The following is a 15,522-nucleotide window of genomic DNA, read 5'->3' on the forward strand; positions in this document are numbered from 1 at the left end:
TGTCAGTGACCAAAAGTCTGCAAGAATGGCTGAGAGCACCAGGAGCAAAGCCAAAGGAATGGCCGATGCTCAGGCCAGAGACGATGAGGAGGTTGTCCACGAGTCCTCCAGGAGCTCGACGCCAGAAAACAGCTCTGCAGAGGACATTGCACAACCGGGCACTGCTGGACAAGATGAGGAGCAGCTCGCCCAAGGGTCCTCAACGAGCCAGACGCCAGCCCTCCGCTCTGCAATGGACAGTGAAGCACCAGGCTCCGCAGCGGGCCGCAGATCACCACGTGCCATTCCACCGAGCCTGGGAGGCTCGGATAGCCTTCTTCAAATGGCTATGGCCCTACGCCAGGCTGGAGACCGGGAGGGCTACAAGGAACTCATGGCCGAGCGTGAGCGGCAAGCAGCGCGTGAAGAGCGCCAGGCAGAGCGTAACTACCAGCTGCAGCTAGCTCAGCTCCGGCCCTCATCAGCCACCCGTGACCTTCCAGACACCAAACTTCCAAAGGTCCGTGTTGAGGACTTCCCAGTGCTGGAGAAGGATGGAGACTTGGACTCTTTCTTGACTGCTTTTGAACGGACTTGCTTGCAGCATCATCTGAACAAGGACCAGTGGGCCAAATACCTGACCCCCCGTTTAAGGGGTAAGGCCCTGGATATCCTTGGGGACTTGCCTGCTGAGGCGGATCAGGGCTACGACACCATCAAGCGGGCCCTGATCCAACAGTACAACCTCACCCCGGAGTCCTACCGCAAGAAGTTCCGGACGCTGCAGAAGGGACCAAAGGACTCCTGGGCTGACCACCGGCGGGCACTTGCCCGAGCTGCCGACCACTGGACCCAAGGCCTGCAGCTTTCCACCGGACCGGAGATCCTGGACTTGTTCATCACGGAGCAACTCTTGTGGAACTGCCCTGAGGATCTCCGCCAGTTCATCCGAGACCAGAAGCCAAAGGGATCCACGGCTACAGCTGCCCTGGCAGATGACTACACCAACAATCGGGCTCCTGAAGCCAGGAGAGCAGCCACCAGCAGCACCTGGAGAGGGGGTAAGATGAACTCTGCGACTGCCCCACCTGCCCCTAGACTGCAGGGGGTGTCCCCCTCAACTCCCCTCTCCAGGCCCGTGGCAGAACCAAGACGGTGCCACCAGTGCAACCTACCTGGACACTTCAAGGCCATGTGCCCTCAGCGTCCCAAGGCCCCGGCTCCGTCCCCGTCCCAAGGGCCGCCCAAGGTGTATTGTGTGGGTGGGGGTGGTGGTAGGTCCCTGGACAGCTTCCAACCTGTCACCGTCGGCCGGTCTGTGACCATAGGACTGCGAGACAGCGCCTCGGAGGTGACTCTGGTGCGGCCTGAGATGGTGTCCCCCCAAGACTTGATCCCTGGAAAAACCCTCGCTGTCTCCGGGATTGGAGGCATTGACCCGGCGCTGCCTGTTGCTGACATTTATGTGGACTGGGGCGCGGGGCGAGGGGGGAGAGAGGTGGGGGTAACTGATCGGATCCCTGCAAACGTGCTACTTGGGACAGATTTGGGGCAAATAACCTCCCAGTTTGGCCCCGCCCCAAAGGCTGAACCTTCAGCCAGTGCTGACGTGCCTCCGGACAATGTTAATGTGTTATCTATGAATGATGTAAGGGAGGAGGGAGTGAACTCTGATATTTCTGCTTGCACAGACACCATAGACACACACGCAGCTGCAGCTGTGACAGGGGAGGGGGTCAGAGAAAGGTGTGACAATGCCTCTACAAGTAACCAGCCTGTGAGCTGGGATCTGCTGCCCTCTGCAGGGATAAGCAGAGAGCAGGGTGCTGCAGGGGGAGGACCAGTGTGTGGGGTGGGGGCTACCACAGCAAATGTGGGGTCCCCAGAGATTTCACAGCGGGGTTCTGTTGCTGCAGGGGGGGAACAGGCAGGTGAGATTGGGGCCGGTCCAGGAGCGGAAGTGCTCCCAGGTAAGATCTCGGTGCAGGGTTCCCCCACAACCGGGGTGTCAGGAAGCCAGGTAGGTCTGCCTGAACCGGCGACTTGGTCAGGAACGGAGGAGGAGCAGGCACGACCCACGGTCGCAGCGGCTGTGGCCGCTGTCACCCGCAGTGGGAGTGCTGGAAGCCAAGGGGCCTCCCGGAGGTCCGATAGCTCTTCCCCTTCTGACCAAGTGGCAGCCGAGTCAGGTGGAGGCCAGGACACAGGTCCCGGGGTACTGACCGAAGATGTGACAGTCTCGTCGATTCTGGCCACATCTGGTCAGGGGTTTCAGGCAGCGTTAGAAGCTGACGACAGCCTGAAAGCTCTAAAGGAGCAGGCGGCACAGCCTCCCTCGGACTCGGACCCGGAGCGAGTGGTCTGGGACCAAGGACAGCTGTACCGGGCCACGGTCCAGCAGGGTTCACCGGAGGCGTGGCCCAGGGACCGACAGTTGGTGGTACCCTATCCGTTCCGGACGGAGTTGTTGCGGATCGCACATGAGATTCCGATGGCCGGACACCTAGGGATCGCTAAGACCAAGGCCAGGTTAAACCAGCATTTCTACCGGCCAAAAATGGGGGCCGATGTGGCTGCCTACTGCCGTTCGTGTGAAACCTGTCAGAGAGTGGGGAAGGCGGGGCCACACCCCAAAGCCCCACTAGTATCTCTGCCAATCATCGATGAGCCTTTCAGGAGGGTGGCTGTGGATCTGGTCGGCCCGCTGGCCATCCCCAGCAGCTCCGGGAAACGCTTCATACTGACGGTAGTTGACTATGCCACCCGGTACCCAGAAGCAGTGGCCTTGTCGTCCATTCGGGCTGACAAGGTGGCCACCGCATTGCTGGAGATTTTCTCCCGAGTGGGTTTTCCCCAGGAAATGCTCACCGACCGGGGGACCCAATTCATGTCCCAGCTGATGGAGGCCCTCTGTAAGCAAGTCCAGGTGCGACATCTGGTGGCCAGCCCGTACCATCCACAGACTAATGGCCTGTGCGAGCGGTTCAATGGCACCTTAAAGCAGATGCTTAAGATGTTGGTCGACTCCCATGGGCGTGACTGGGAGCGGTATCTCCCACACCTGTTATTTGCTTACCGGGAGGTTCCACAGGCCTCAACAGGATTCTCACCGTTTGAGCTCCTGTACGGGCGACGTGTGCGGGGCCCCCTGGCTCTGGTGAAAGAGGCTTGGGAAGGGGATTTGGCCACCCCTGGAGTGTCGGTCATCGAGTATGTCATGCGCTTCCGGGACAAAATGCAGGCCTTGACGCAACTGGTACACGACAATATGGCTCAAGCCCAGGCCGATCAGAAGCGTTGGTACGACCAGAACGCTTGTGAGAGGACCTACCAAGTGGGTCAAAAGGTGTGGGTACTGGTCCCCGTACCACAGGACAAGCTTCAGGCAGCCTGGGAAGGCCCATACCTCGTGTACCAGCAGCTCAACCCTGTAACGTACCTGGTCACCCTGGACCCCGCCCGTGGAAGGCGAAAGCCCTTCCATGTGAACATGATGAAGGCACATCATGAGCGGGAGGCATGTGCGCTCCCCGTGTGCAACCTGCCCGAGGAGGGAGAAGCGGAAACCCTCTTGGATATGCTAGCCCAGGTTAGGGCAGGCGGATCCATTGAGGATGTGGAGGTTGGCCACCAGCTCTTGGAGGACCAACGGTCCCAGCTGTGGGCCACCCTCCTCCCCTTCCGGGGGTTGTTTACCAACCAGCCCGGAAGGACTGACTTGGCTGTCCATCACGTGGACACTGGGGATCATCCCCCGATCCGGCGTTCAGCATATCGGGTCTCCCTGGAGGTGCAGCAACACATGCGCCAGGAGATTGACGAGATGCTGGAGCTGGGGGTGATCCAGGCATCCAACAGCGCTTGGGCCTCGCCTGTAGTCCTCGTCCCTAAGAAGGACCGAACCACTCGGTTCTGCGTGGACTACAGGGGGCTCAATGCTGTCACGGTCGCCGATGCGTACCCAATGCCACGCATCGATGACCTGCTCGATCAGTTGGCCGGGGCTCAGTACCTGACCATCATGGACCTGAGCCGGGGATATTGGCAGATCCCCCTGACTCGCAAGGCCAGGGAACGCTCTGCCTTTATTACCCCATTTGGACTGTACGAGTCCACGGTGATGCCATTCGGGATGAGGAATGCCCCTGCCACTTTCCAGCGGATGGTCAACACCCTGCTCAAGGGACTTGAAGGGTACGCGGCCGCGTACCTGGATGACATTGCCGTCTTCAGTCCCACCTGGGAGGACCACCTAGAGCATCTAGCACAGGTGCTCAGGCGGATCCACCGGGCAGGTTTGACCATCAAGCCGGGAAAGTGTCAGCTGGCCATGAGCGAGGTCCAGTACCTCGGTCACCGGGTAGGTGGGGGAACGCTGAAGCCCGAGCCTGAGAAAGTGGAGGCCATCGCATCCTGGCCCACCCCCAGGACCAAGAAGCAGGTGATGTCCTTCTTGGGGACCGCTGGGTACTATAGGAGGTTTGTTCCATGCTATAGTAGCCTGGCAAAGCCCTTGACGGACCTCACCAAGAAGAAGCTGCCCTCTGCAGTCGATTGGACAGTGGACTGCGAGACAGCCTTCCGGGCCCTAAAGGACGCCCTGTCCAGCCCGCCCGTGCTACAGGCAGCCGACTTCACGCGGCCGTTTGTAGTACAGACCGACGCCAGTGACTTCGGCCTCGGTGCGGTGCTCAGCCAGGTGGACTCTGCGAGCCAAGAGCACCCAGTCTTGTACCTGAGCAGGAAGCTGTTACCAAGGGAAGTGGCCTATTCTACAATGGAGAAGGAGTGCCTGGCCATAGTGTGGGCCCTGCAGCGTCTGCAACCCTATCTATACGGGCGCCACTTCATCGTGGAGACGGACCACAATCCCCTCAGCTGGTTGCACACCGTCTCTGGGACGAATGGGCGATTGTTGCGATGGAGCCTTGCGCTCCAGCAATACGACTTCACCATTCGCCACAAAAGGGGCCGTGACCACGGTAACGCAGACGGGCTGTCCCGACAAGGAGAGGTCGCGGACGGGCGCACGGGGGAACACCGGAGTGTGCTGCCCCCTAGCGCCCTCAAAAGGGGGGAGGTGTGAGGTAAATCCTGGGATATGAAGAGGAATTATGACTAGAAGTCATAATTGCTCTCATCACTCCCTGGCAGTGCCCCCCTCCCTTCTTGTGCTCAAATGTCCAGCATCTGTGAAGGTGTCACATCCCACTTACACCTCCAACAGCCATCTCCTCTGATATGGAGATGAGATGATGTGAGGACAATGGACCCAGGATGACTCCCTGCCGTCACCCTGTAACAAGAGTTGTATCTCATTAGCAAGGCTTGGAAGTAGCCAGACAGAACGACTCCAGTAAAAAATGGTTCATATCTCGCAAGCCATATCTCCGATAAATATGGCAACCATAAAAATGGTGTTTGCGCAGGCGGACGATGCTGGCACACCTTTTTTATGGAAGGGGGAGCTTGGGAAATACCCCAGGCGTGATATCAGCCATATGGGAACTCGTAGACAGGTCATGAGTCCCCTCGTTCTGTAGCTAAATTCATAACTGTCACAATGAGAGCATTGACGTCTGCCTACGACGCTCCCAGGCAAAGTTATGGCCAATATCCCCTTTGCTGGATAATTCTGATCCATGCAGGGGGAGTGGCAGTGCTTCCCTGTGAGGTCACTAAGGTAGGAGGGGACCTGGATCTGCCCAGGTTGATAACCCTACTTCGGCCATTTTCCAGTGTTCTTCTGCTCGGGGGCCTGGTTGGGAAACATCTGTGGGAAGAATCCTAGAAACCTGGTCTACAGCGCCCCCCTGTGGCCAGACACACAAGGTAACTGATGTAATTGTATACCTGTTTGTAACCCATGCTTTATCTGTAACTGTACTCTGACATATGTATATTCTGTAGATTCCCTATTGTATATATTGTAGTTCTAGTGTGCTTTAGGCTGATTAAATTATATAATTAATCTTGGGCTGTTCTGTTATCTCGATCTTGAATCCCACGTCTGTGTGTTCGGCTAATAGTTACCGTGAAGCGGTTGGTGGCAGCGAGTTGTGCCAAGGATTATTGTGGGGAGGCCAGTGAGACTCGGGAAGATATTATATATTCCGCCCGCGGAGGTCGGGGGAATATATACCTTACTCTCACCGGGGACCCTTCAATAATCGGCATAAGTAGTATAGCGGCCTCCTTGCTTATTGTCGGGCAATTCCATAATTGGCCTGACTATAAGAGGGGCGCTAGAGAGCGCGTCACGTGCTCTGTCTGTCGGTCGGGAGGTATAAAGGAGGGGTGACCCCACTTGTTACCCCCCGATTGTGACGTACTGGTAGCCAGCGCGGGGGACTTCTGAGTGACCCCCCCGGTGGTTTGTGACAGCATGGATATATATTCCTATCTCTATTCTCCACTGGCTTAGTAAGTGCAGGAGCCGAGGACGCCATCTCTGACTCAAGGTGAGCTGCTGGTGCCATTTTTCGCTGGGTCAGAGCGGGATGCCAGCGAAGAAGCTGAAGAAAGGAATCACTGCATATTTCTCAGGTTTGCTGTCAAGGACACCGAGGAGAAGGCAGATAAACACCTTTTATTCCCTGGCATTACCAGACTTCACACCCAGGAGAAGTGAATAGACTAATGGGTCGCAGAGCTCCAGAGAAATGTGACCTCACACCCAGAAGAAGTGAATAGACTAGCGGGCCGAAGAGCTCCAGAGAAACGTGACCTCACATATCCAAGGCCAGACCCCACCCCACCAATTCTTTTTAGATATGACTTTTTGATCACTTTTTATATATTTTTTTCTTTAATGGTATGATGGAAAAAGCTTCATGTTTTGGAATCAAATTTTTTTTACAGTGTTCGCAGTACAAAATAAATAACTGCTACATAGAGTTTTACACAAATTTCATTGACTGTCATGGTGGCATTGAACTCTGTTCAGATTGTACGTTCTAACACCACGCCCGATGCCTGATGGTTTCTCTGGTGTCTGGGATCAACACAGGCAGACTTGGGCATCACAGGCAGGCTAGCAAGAGTTAATTTCTGCTAGTTTGCTTGCTGCTTTAATCATATTTTTTTAGGGAGACCCATCACATCTGCAACCGTCCTATTTATGCTTGTGGAATCCTTCTACCCATGCCAGCTATAGTTTACTCTATGCTGGTCTGTGAGGTGTGGTGTCCTAGATTCTCTGGTGAAAGTTGTGTTTTAGTTGTGCCTATTGTTTGGAGCAGTTGTGGAGTTTACCCCTGTTGTTTTGTACTTCCTTCCTGCTCTTGTTTTTCCACCTGAATCTCTTATTGTCTTTATCTTTGTGTGTGCATGCTGAGTGACAGAGTTTTGTTTTTTACCTGGTCTGTCTTTATCTGTGGTTTCAACACACTCCTGTCTGTGCCTCCCTGTGAAGAGGGGGAATCAGATCAGAACTGGTCAGGAGCAGGGCCAGGAAAGAGACACAGGCCTTTCCACCATCAGGAGTATCCCTGAGATTAGGTATAGCGTTGGGTGCCCTTGCTTGAGGGACTGCGTAGTGGGGCCTGGTTCCCCAATATCCCAAAATCATCGCAACAATAACCTGACATTTTTATAACTGGTCATTCCAGCCATGGAAATACCAATTTTGTGTACATTTTTTTTTGTTTTGTTTTTTTACTTTTGTCTTAACACAGAACATAGTGTTTAGTGGCAAAACAAGTTTATGTTTTGATTTTGTGGGGTTTTTTTTTTTACAGATTTTATTTCACTTTTTTTGTACTTTTTCACTTAGTCCCACTGTGGGACATAAATAGGTTTTACCTTGACTTTTGTCTCTTGCATTTCAGTACTGGTGTACTGCAGTGCCTGAGACATGTCAGGTTCTCACTGACTTTACCTTTTAGACTCTGCTTATAGCGGAGTCTAACAGGTCACCGTACTCTGGGGTCATAGATGACCTCAGAGTGCAATGGTAACAATACTCACTTGCATTCACAGTCGCCGGGGGTGTTAACGGGGGTATTTTTACACCTTTGTAAACATTTAGAAGTTGCTCTTGCAATTAACACTTGCATCTAAGGGTTTTAATTGTCCTCCAGTGATTCCAAACCTGGTACAGGCTGATGCCGCTGAGTGTTTGCTGTCATATACAGCTGTCATCTGCAGTGTGCACTTAATCCTCAGCAGTGAAAAAGCGACTGAGGATTAATGCTCCTTAACTACCTCGGATAAGCCTTTCCATCGTGGCTGTTAAGGGTTTAATATCATATAGTAGTCCTTGCATTGATGTCTGCAGTTTGTACCCCTGTTTTCGTCAGCAAGTAATTGAATTTTAATACAATCTGTTTCAAAAGGCAGCATTTCTGATTAAAATGTAAAATATTTTTTTTTAGCAGATAACTGTGTATCAGAGGGATATCTGACATCTACTAATTTTGCAGCAGCTGATTATGGTATCACACCATATATATATGAAGATCATGACATGATTGAAGATATATTGCCAGCTCCTCACAACAAAAATCTATCAACTATTCTTTATCAACCTGTCATATCTTTTAATTCATTACAGACTATTAAGCAAAATGAAAATAACAAAAGGGATGCTGAACATCCTAAAGCTCATGCAGAGAAAAAAACATTTCCATGTTCAGAATGTGGGAAATGTTTTACCCGGAAAGCAAATCTTAATATACATCAGAGAATTCACACAGGAGAGAAGCCATATTCATGTTCAGAATGTGAGAGATGTTTTAGTAACAAAAGAGAACTCGTTCAACATAAAATAACCCACACAGGTGAGAAGCCATTTTTATGTTCAGAATGTGGGAGAAATTTTAATAACAAAGGAGATCTCTTTCAACATAAAAAAACTCACACAGGGGAGAAGCCGTTTTCTTGTTCAGAATGTGGGAAATGTTTTACCAAGAATTCAAATCTTACTATACATCAGAAAATACACACAGGGGAGAAGCCTTTTTCATGTTCAGAATGTGGGAAATGTTTTAGCAGCAATAGAGATCTCATTCAACATAAAAGAACTCACACAGGGGAGAAGCCATTTTCATGTTCAGAATGTGGGAGATGTTTTAGTAACAAAGGATATCTCGTTCAACATAAAAGAATTCACACAGGAGAGAAGCCATTTTCCTGTTCAGACTGTGGGAAATGTTTTGCCAAGAATACAAATCTTACCATACATCGGAGAATACACACAGGAGAGAAGCCATTTTCATGTCATGAGTGTCAGAAATGTTTTACTTACAAACAAGAGCTCATTAAACATAAAAGCACTCACACAGGAGAGAAGCCATATTCATGTTCAAAATGTGGAAAATCTTTTAGCATCAAGTCACAACTTGTTAGTCATCAGCTAATCCACACAGGAGAAAAACCATTTTCATGTTCATTATGTGGCAAATGTTTTAAGAGGAAAGAATCTCTTCCTGCACATCAGAAAGTTCACACAGGAGAGAAACCATTTTCATGTCAAGAATGTGGGAAATATTTTACCTTCAAATCAGCACTTGTTTCACATAAGAAAGTTCACACAGAGGACAGGCCATTCTCTTGTTCAGAATGTGGGAAATGTTTTAACAAGAAAGCACGTTTGATTGTACATCAGAGAATTCACACAGGAGAGAAGCCATTTTCATGTCAAGAATGTGGAAAATGTTTTACCCTCAAACAAAGTCTTGTAAAGCATAAGAAAATTCACACAGGGGAGAAGCCATATTCTTGTTCCGAATGTGGGAAATGTTTTACCCACAAATCAGATCTTACTGTACATCAGAGAATTCACACAGGGGAGAAGCCATTTTCATGTCATGAATGTGGAGAATGTTTTACTTGTAAAGGAAAACTCGTTAAATATAGACGCGCTAACAAAGGGGACAAGCCATTTTCATGTTCAAAATGTGGAAAATCTTTTAGCTTTAAATCAAAACTTATTATTCATCAGCTAATCCATACAGGGGAAAAGCCATTTTCATGTTCATTATGTGGGAAAAGTTTTAACAAGAAAGAAACTCTGAATGCACATCAGAGAATTCACACAGGCGAGAGGCCATTTTCATGTTCAGAATGTGGGAAATATTTTACGTACAAATCAAATCTCCTGGCACATAAGAGAATTCACACAGGGGAGAAGCCATTTTCATGTTCAGAATGTGGGAAATATTTTAATTGCAAACAAGGTCTTTTAGCCCATATGGTAACTCACACAGGGGATAAGCCATTTTCTTGTTCAGAATGTGGGAAATGTTTTACCAATAAATCAAGTCTTACTGCACATCTGAGAATTCACACAGGTGAAAGGCCATTTTTATGTCCACAATGTGGGAAATGTTTTACCAAGAAATCAAGTCTTACTGCACATCTGAGAATTCACACAGGGGAAAAGCCATTTTTATGTCCACAATGTGGGAAATGTTTTACCAAGAAATCATATCTTGCTGCACATCTGAGAACTCATAGAAGTAATAATCCTTTTTCATGTCCAGAATGTGGGGATTGTTGTTCCTGTAAATCAACTCTGGTTATGAATCAAATAATACAAACAGAGGAGAAGCCATTTTTACATTGAGAATGGGAAAATACTTAAAGAAATTACATTTTCTTAAAATCAGAGAAATTACACGGGAAGTAGCAATGATTTTATTGATGAATTGTACAAGAAAAATTACAGTGAGAGTTAAGTCACAAGTCTAAAATGGAAAGCAATTTAGAACAATAAATGATAAGGAATTATTCTGTATGTAATGAGCAATAAACATCGAGTAGAATTCATATAGAAAAAACCCTATATTTTTATTGTTTACATGTTAAGATCTTGCCTTGATCCTGTATTGTTGAGAGAGAGCTGGTTTACAGATTGTATAAAATAAAAAAAAAAAGAGGCAAAAACTATATTAAGGATCTGAGGTTTCATAAGACACACTTCAGTTTTGGAACTATCATTTTATAGAGGGCTAGTACAGTCATGGCCAAAAGTTTTGAGAATGATACCAAAATTATATTTTCACATGATCTGTTTCCCTCTGGTTTTTAATTGTGTTTGTCTGATGTTTACATCACATACAGAAATATAATTGCAATCATATTATGAGTACCAAAAGGTTATATTGACAGAATGAGTTAATGCAGCAAGTCAATATTTGCAGTGTTGACCCTTCTTCTTCAGGATCTCTGCAATTCTCCCTGGCATGCTCTCAATCAACTTCTGGATCAAATCCTGACTGATGGCTGTCCATTCTTGCAAAAGCAATGCTTGCATTTTGCCAGAATTTGTTGGCTTTTGTTTGTCCACCCATCTCTTGATGATTGCCCACAAGTTCTCAATGGGATTAAGATCTGGGGAGTTTCCAGGCCATGGACCCAAAATCTCTATGTTTTGTTCCATCATGCTGGAAAAGGCATTGTTGGGCGCCAAACTGCTCTTGGACAGTTGGGAGAAGTTGCTCTTGGAGGACATTCTGGTACCATTCTTTATTCATGGCTGTGTTTTTAGGCAAGACTGTGAGTGAGCCGATTCCCTTGGCTGAGAAGCAACCCCACACATGAATCGTTTCAGGATGCTTAACAGTTGGCATGAGACAAGACTGGTGGTAGCACTCACCTCTTCTTCTCCTAATAAGCTGTTTTCCAGATGTCCCAAACAATCGAAAAGGGGATTCATCTGTGAAAATGACTTTACCCCAATCCTCAGTAGTCCACTCCCTGTACCTTTTGCAGAATATCAGTCGGTCCCTGATGTTTTTTCTGGAGAGAAGTGGCTTCTTTGCTGCCCTCCTTGAAACCAGGCCTTGCTCAAGCAGTCTCCGCCTCACAGTGCGTGCAGAAGCAGTCACACCAGACTGCTGCCATTGCTGAGCTAGCTCGGCACTGCTGGTAGTCCGATCCTGCAGCTGAAACAGTTTTAAGATACGGTCCTGGTGTTTGCTGGTCCTTCTTGGGCGCCCTGGAGCCTTTTTTGCAACAATGGAAGCTCTCTCCTTGAAGTTCTTGATGATGCGATAGATTGTTGACTGAGGTGCAATCTTTGTAGCTGCGATACTCTTCCCTGTTAGGCCATTTTTGTGCAGAGCAATGATGGCTGCACGTGTTTCTTTAGAGATAACCATGGTTAACTGAAGAGAAACAATGATACCAAGCACCAGCCTCCTGTTAAAGTGTCCAGTGGTGTCATTCTTACTTAATCATGACTGATTGATCGCCAGCCCCTTCCTTATCAACACCCACACCTGTGTTAATAGAACAATCACTAAAACAATGTTAGCTGCTCCTTTTAAGGCAGGAATGCAATGATGTTGAAATGTGTTTTGGGGGTTAAAGTTCATTTTCTTAGCCAATATTGACTTTGCAAGTAATTGCTGTTAAGCTGATCACTCTTTATGACATTCTGGAGTATATGCAAATTGCCATTAGAAAAACTTAAGCAGTAGACTTTGTAAAAATTATTATTTAGTCACAAAAGAAGGGGAAAAACTGGACCTCATTATTTATTCATCGGGTCACTCCCCAATAACCACTGAAAACCTGAAACAGAAACCTCTGGGAGTTTTTCTGACCCATACATATACATAGAACAATTATCAAAAAGTGCTCCAACCGTTTTATAAATAAATTTATTTTATTGTCACAATAGTACAAAAAACAGTTTATAGCATTATAATTAATCCTGAACAAAAATTCAGCAAAACATATTAAGGTAAAAATCCAAAAGAGAAACCAGGGCAAGAAGTGTGGACACGAATAAAAAGCCCAGGAATGGGAGAGGACACGGGACGATAGAGCAATCACTGACCCAGTCAAATAATGGGCAGGAAAATATCCACGTATAATATCGTTGCTGGAGTGCAAGCTAAGGTGACTATGTGCATATCAAGAGAAAATCAGAGCTATTCAGCGAGTGGACACTAGATGGCGCTCAAGCATAAATAACACGTTAATGTGTCCCGGCGCTGAATATTTTATTGCAGCAAAGTACTCCAGGCTTACCCATGTCAGTATGTTGTGAGGCTCACGTACCGGGTCCCCTCCCTCGCCCAACGTAACGCCCGTTTCGAGATGAATCTTCTTCGGGGGCCATAGGGGAAGTGAGCAGGAGTGTGTGTTTAAATAGGGTGGACGCTGTATAGTGAGCACATGTGGTGGGCGGTGTTCCAAACATCCGATCAGTGCCGTCCAGCCATTCCAGGGGAAGCATGGGTGGGAGGAAATCCTCCTGACGTCATTAGACCCATGCCTCTCCTTTCAAGGAAGCGTCCTTAGGCAGTGTCAGGGTGGGAACGCCCACCACATGCGCTCCAGTGCACCATGTTGATTGTGGGCAAATGTGATGGCAAAAGACAAAGATGGAATAAAATACATAAATATAGCCCAAACTGCAAGAATTGTGTTTATATACACGTATGTTGTACTGCAGCCCTAAGAATCCAGGGAATATATTACAGGGCAATAAATTATATAAAGTACACACCAATGGAAGGGGATATAGACAATTATATATTATCCTCTATATTTAAGATATGTTGTTTTCCATTTTCCTCTTTTTTTCTCCTTTTCTTCCCCCAATCCAGTTATTTAGGAAACAACATGGCTGAGCGTCCCAAAAATACCCTACAAAGAGGGAAAAAGTGAATATAGCAGAAAAAAGGGGAGGAAATGAATAAATTAAACAGGGATTAGAAATGAGAATAAAAACACACATAATAAAAACAACGTGGAGTAACTGAGGATCTTTTTTTAAAAATTATAGAAATGGGGAAAAGGACAATTTTTCATTCAAGCCGTGTGGGGACATTGTCCCCAAACGGACGATCCAGCGGCACTCCATCTGCGCTAAAATCCGTTTTTTATTTCCTCCTCTTGACCCAAGTTGAACTTGGTCAATCCCTCTAATTTTGAGGTTTGTAGGATCACATTTATGTCGCAGCTTAAAATGGCGCGGGATCGTCCTAAGAGATTCAAGATCTTTCACCTCCCGTGCCGCAATTATATTTCGAACGTGTTCCCTAGTGCGGACGCGGAGTTCTCTAGAAGTTAACCCAATATAAACCAGGTTACAGTCGCACGTGGCGTAATAGATGACATATGTCGTATTACATGATATAAAGCTCCTGATTTTATACTCTCTTGAGCCGTCCGCAGAGGAGAACACGCCCGTCCGAATAAGATTGCGGCACGCTAGGCAGGATCCGCAGGGGAAACAGCCCACTCTGGGGCTACCAATGCCAAAAAGAGGGGGAATCCTAGGCACATAATGGCTCTTCACCAGGTGATCTTTTAGATTCTTTCCTCTTCTGGCAGTTAGAATGGGTCGGTCTGTAAGAGCATCTCTCAGCGACTGGTCGGTTTGTAAGACCGGCCAGTGTTTATTGAGGATGCCTCTAATTGCGTCCCATTGGTTATTGTACGTCGATATGAACCGTATCTGGGGTGACCCTGATTCATCTCTCCGTACTCTAGGCAGCAATTCCACCCGTGGGGTACTCCTCGCTCTCTGGTAACCAGCCTTAACACACCTCCTGCTGTATCCTCTATCAAGAAATCTCTCCTGCAGCCCACCAGCCTGATGCTCAAAAAAGTCATCATTAGAGCAAATCCTTCTTATTCTTAAAAATTGGCCCGCTGGAATGGCCCTGATGGTTGAATCTGCATGGGAGGATGAGGCGTGTAACAGGGCATTCACTGCAGTCTCTTTCCTAAAGAGGTCTGTTTGGATAGATCCCCCACCGGCATTCAGCACCCTGATGTCCAGAAAATCGACCGAGTCGCTATCCGTCCTATAAGTCAATTTGATGTTGTACGGGTTACTATTCAGGTCCGCCATGAAGCTGTGCAGCTCAGGAACGGTACCCCTCCAGATCATAAAGATGTCGTCTATATATCTATACCAGCACTGCGCATGGACTGCGGCCGGCACGCCATCGCCGAAAACCTCCCTCTCCCAAAAACCGAGAAAGAGGTTTGCGTACGACGGCGCACAGGCCGCGCCCATCGCAGTGCCCCGTTCCTGGAGGAAGTACCGATCCTTAAATAAAAAGAAATTATGTGTCAATATGAACTGCAACAGCTCCAAGACCAGACCCTGAATAGATTTATCCCAGTTGCTCATGGACAGATAGAACTCAGCCGCTGCCAGACCATCAGGGTGCCTTATGCAGGTGTATAGGGTCTCAACATCTGCCGTTACCAACATAGTACCCCTGTCCACAGGGAGCCCATCAAGTCTCCGTAGGACGTCCGAGGTGTCTCTGACATAAGAGGGCAGAGTTTCCACCAATGGGTGGAGATAATACTCAATAAATTTACAAATAGGATCACTCAGCCCTCCAATGCCAGAGACAATCGGACGTCCCGGTGGGCATTCCAAATTTTTGTGAACTTTCGGTAGTAAGTAAAATGTTGGCACGACAGGATGCTGAGAAAACAGACCATCAAAGACTTTTTTCGTGATAATGCCCTGTGACACCGCCCCATCTAAGATCTTGAAAAGTTCGGCCGAGTATTTATCCAGGGGGCTACCAGAGAGCTTAGAGTAAGAATCCTTGTCCCTTA

General features: G+C 48.1%; 1 protein-coding gene across 1 annotated transcript in view; it reads left to right on the forward strand.

Moving 5' to 3' along the window:
• LOC142312392 (uncharacterized) overlaps positions 1-15,522 on the forward strand; it is a 98,850-nt gene that overhangs the window by 15,482 nt on the left and 67,846 nt on the right. The window contains 1 exon segment of the mRNA XM_075351336.1: positions 8,355-10,365. Within this exon segment, the coding sequence (XP_075207451.1) occupies positions 8,447-10,365 (1,919 nt within the window). The 5' untranslated portion in view covers positions 8,355-8,446.

The sequence above is a fragment of the Anomaloglossus baeobatrachus genome, chromosome 5, assembly GCF_048569485.1.
Source record: "Anomaloglossus baeobatrachus isolate aAnoBae1 chromosome 5, aAnoBae1.hap1, whole genome shotgun sequence".
Classification (NCBI taxonomy): domain Eukaryota; kingdom Metazoa; phylum Chordata; class Amphibia; order Anura; family Aromobatidae; genus Anomaloglossus; species Anomaloglossus baeobatrachus.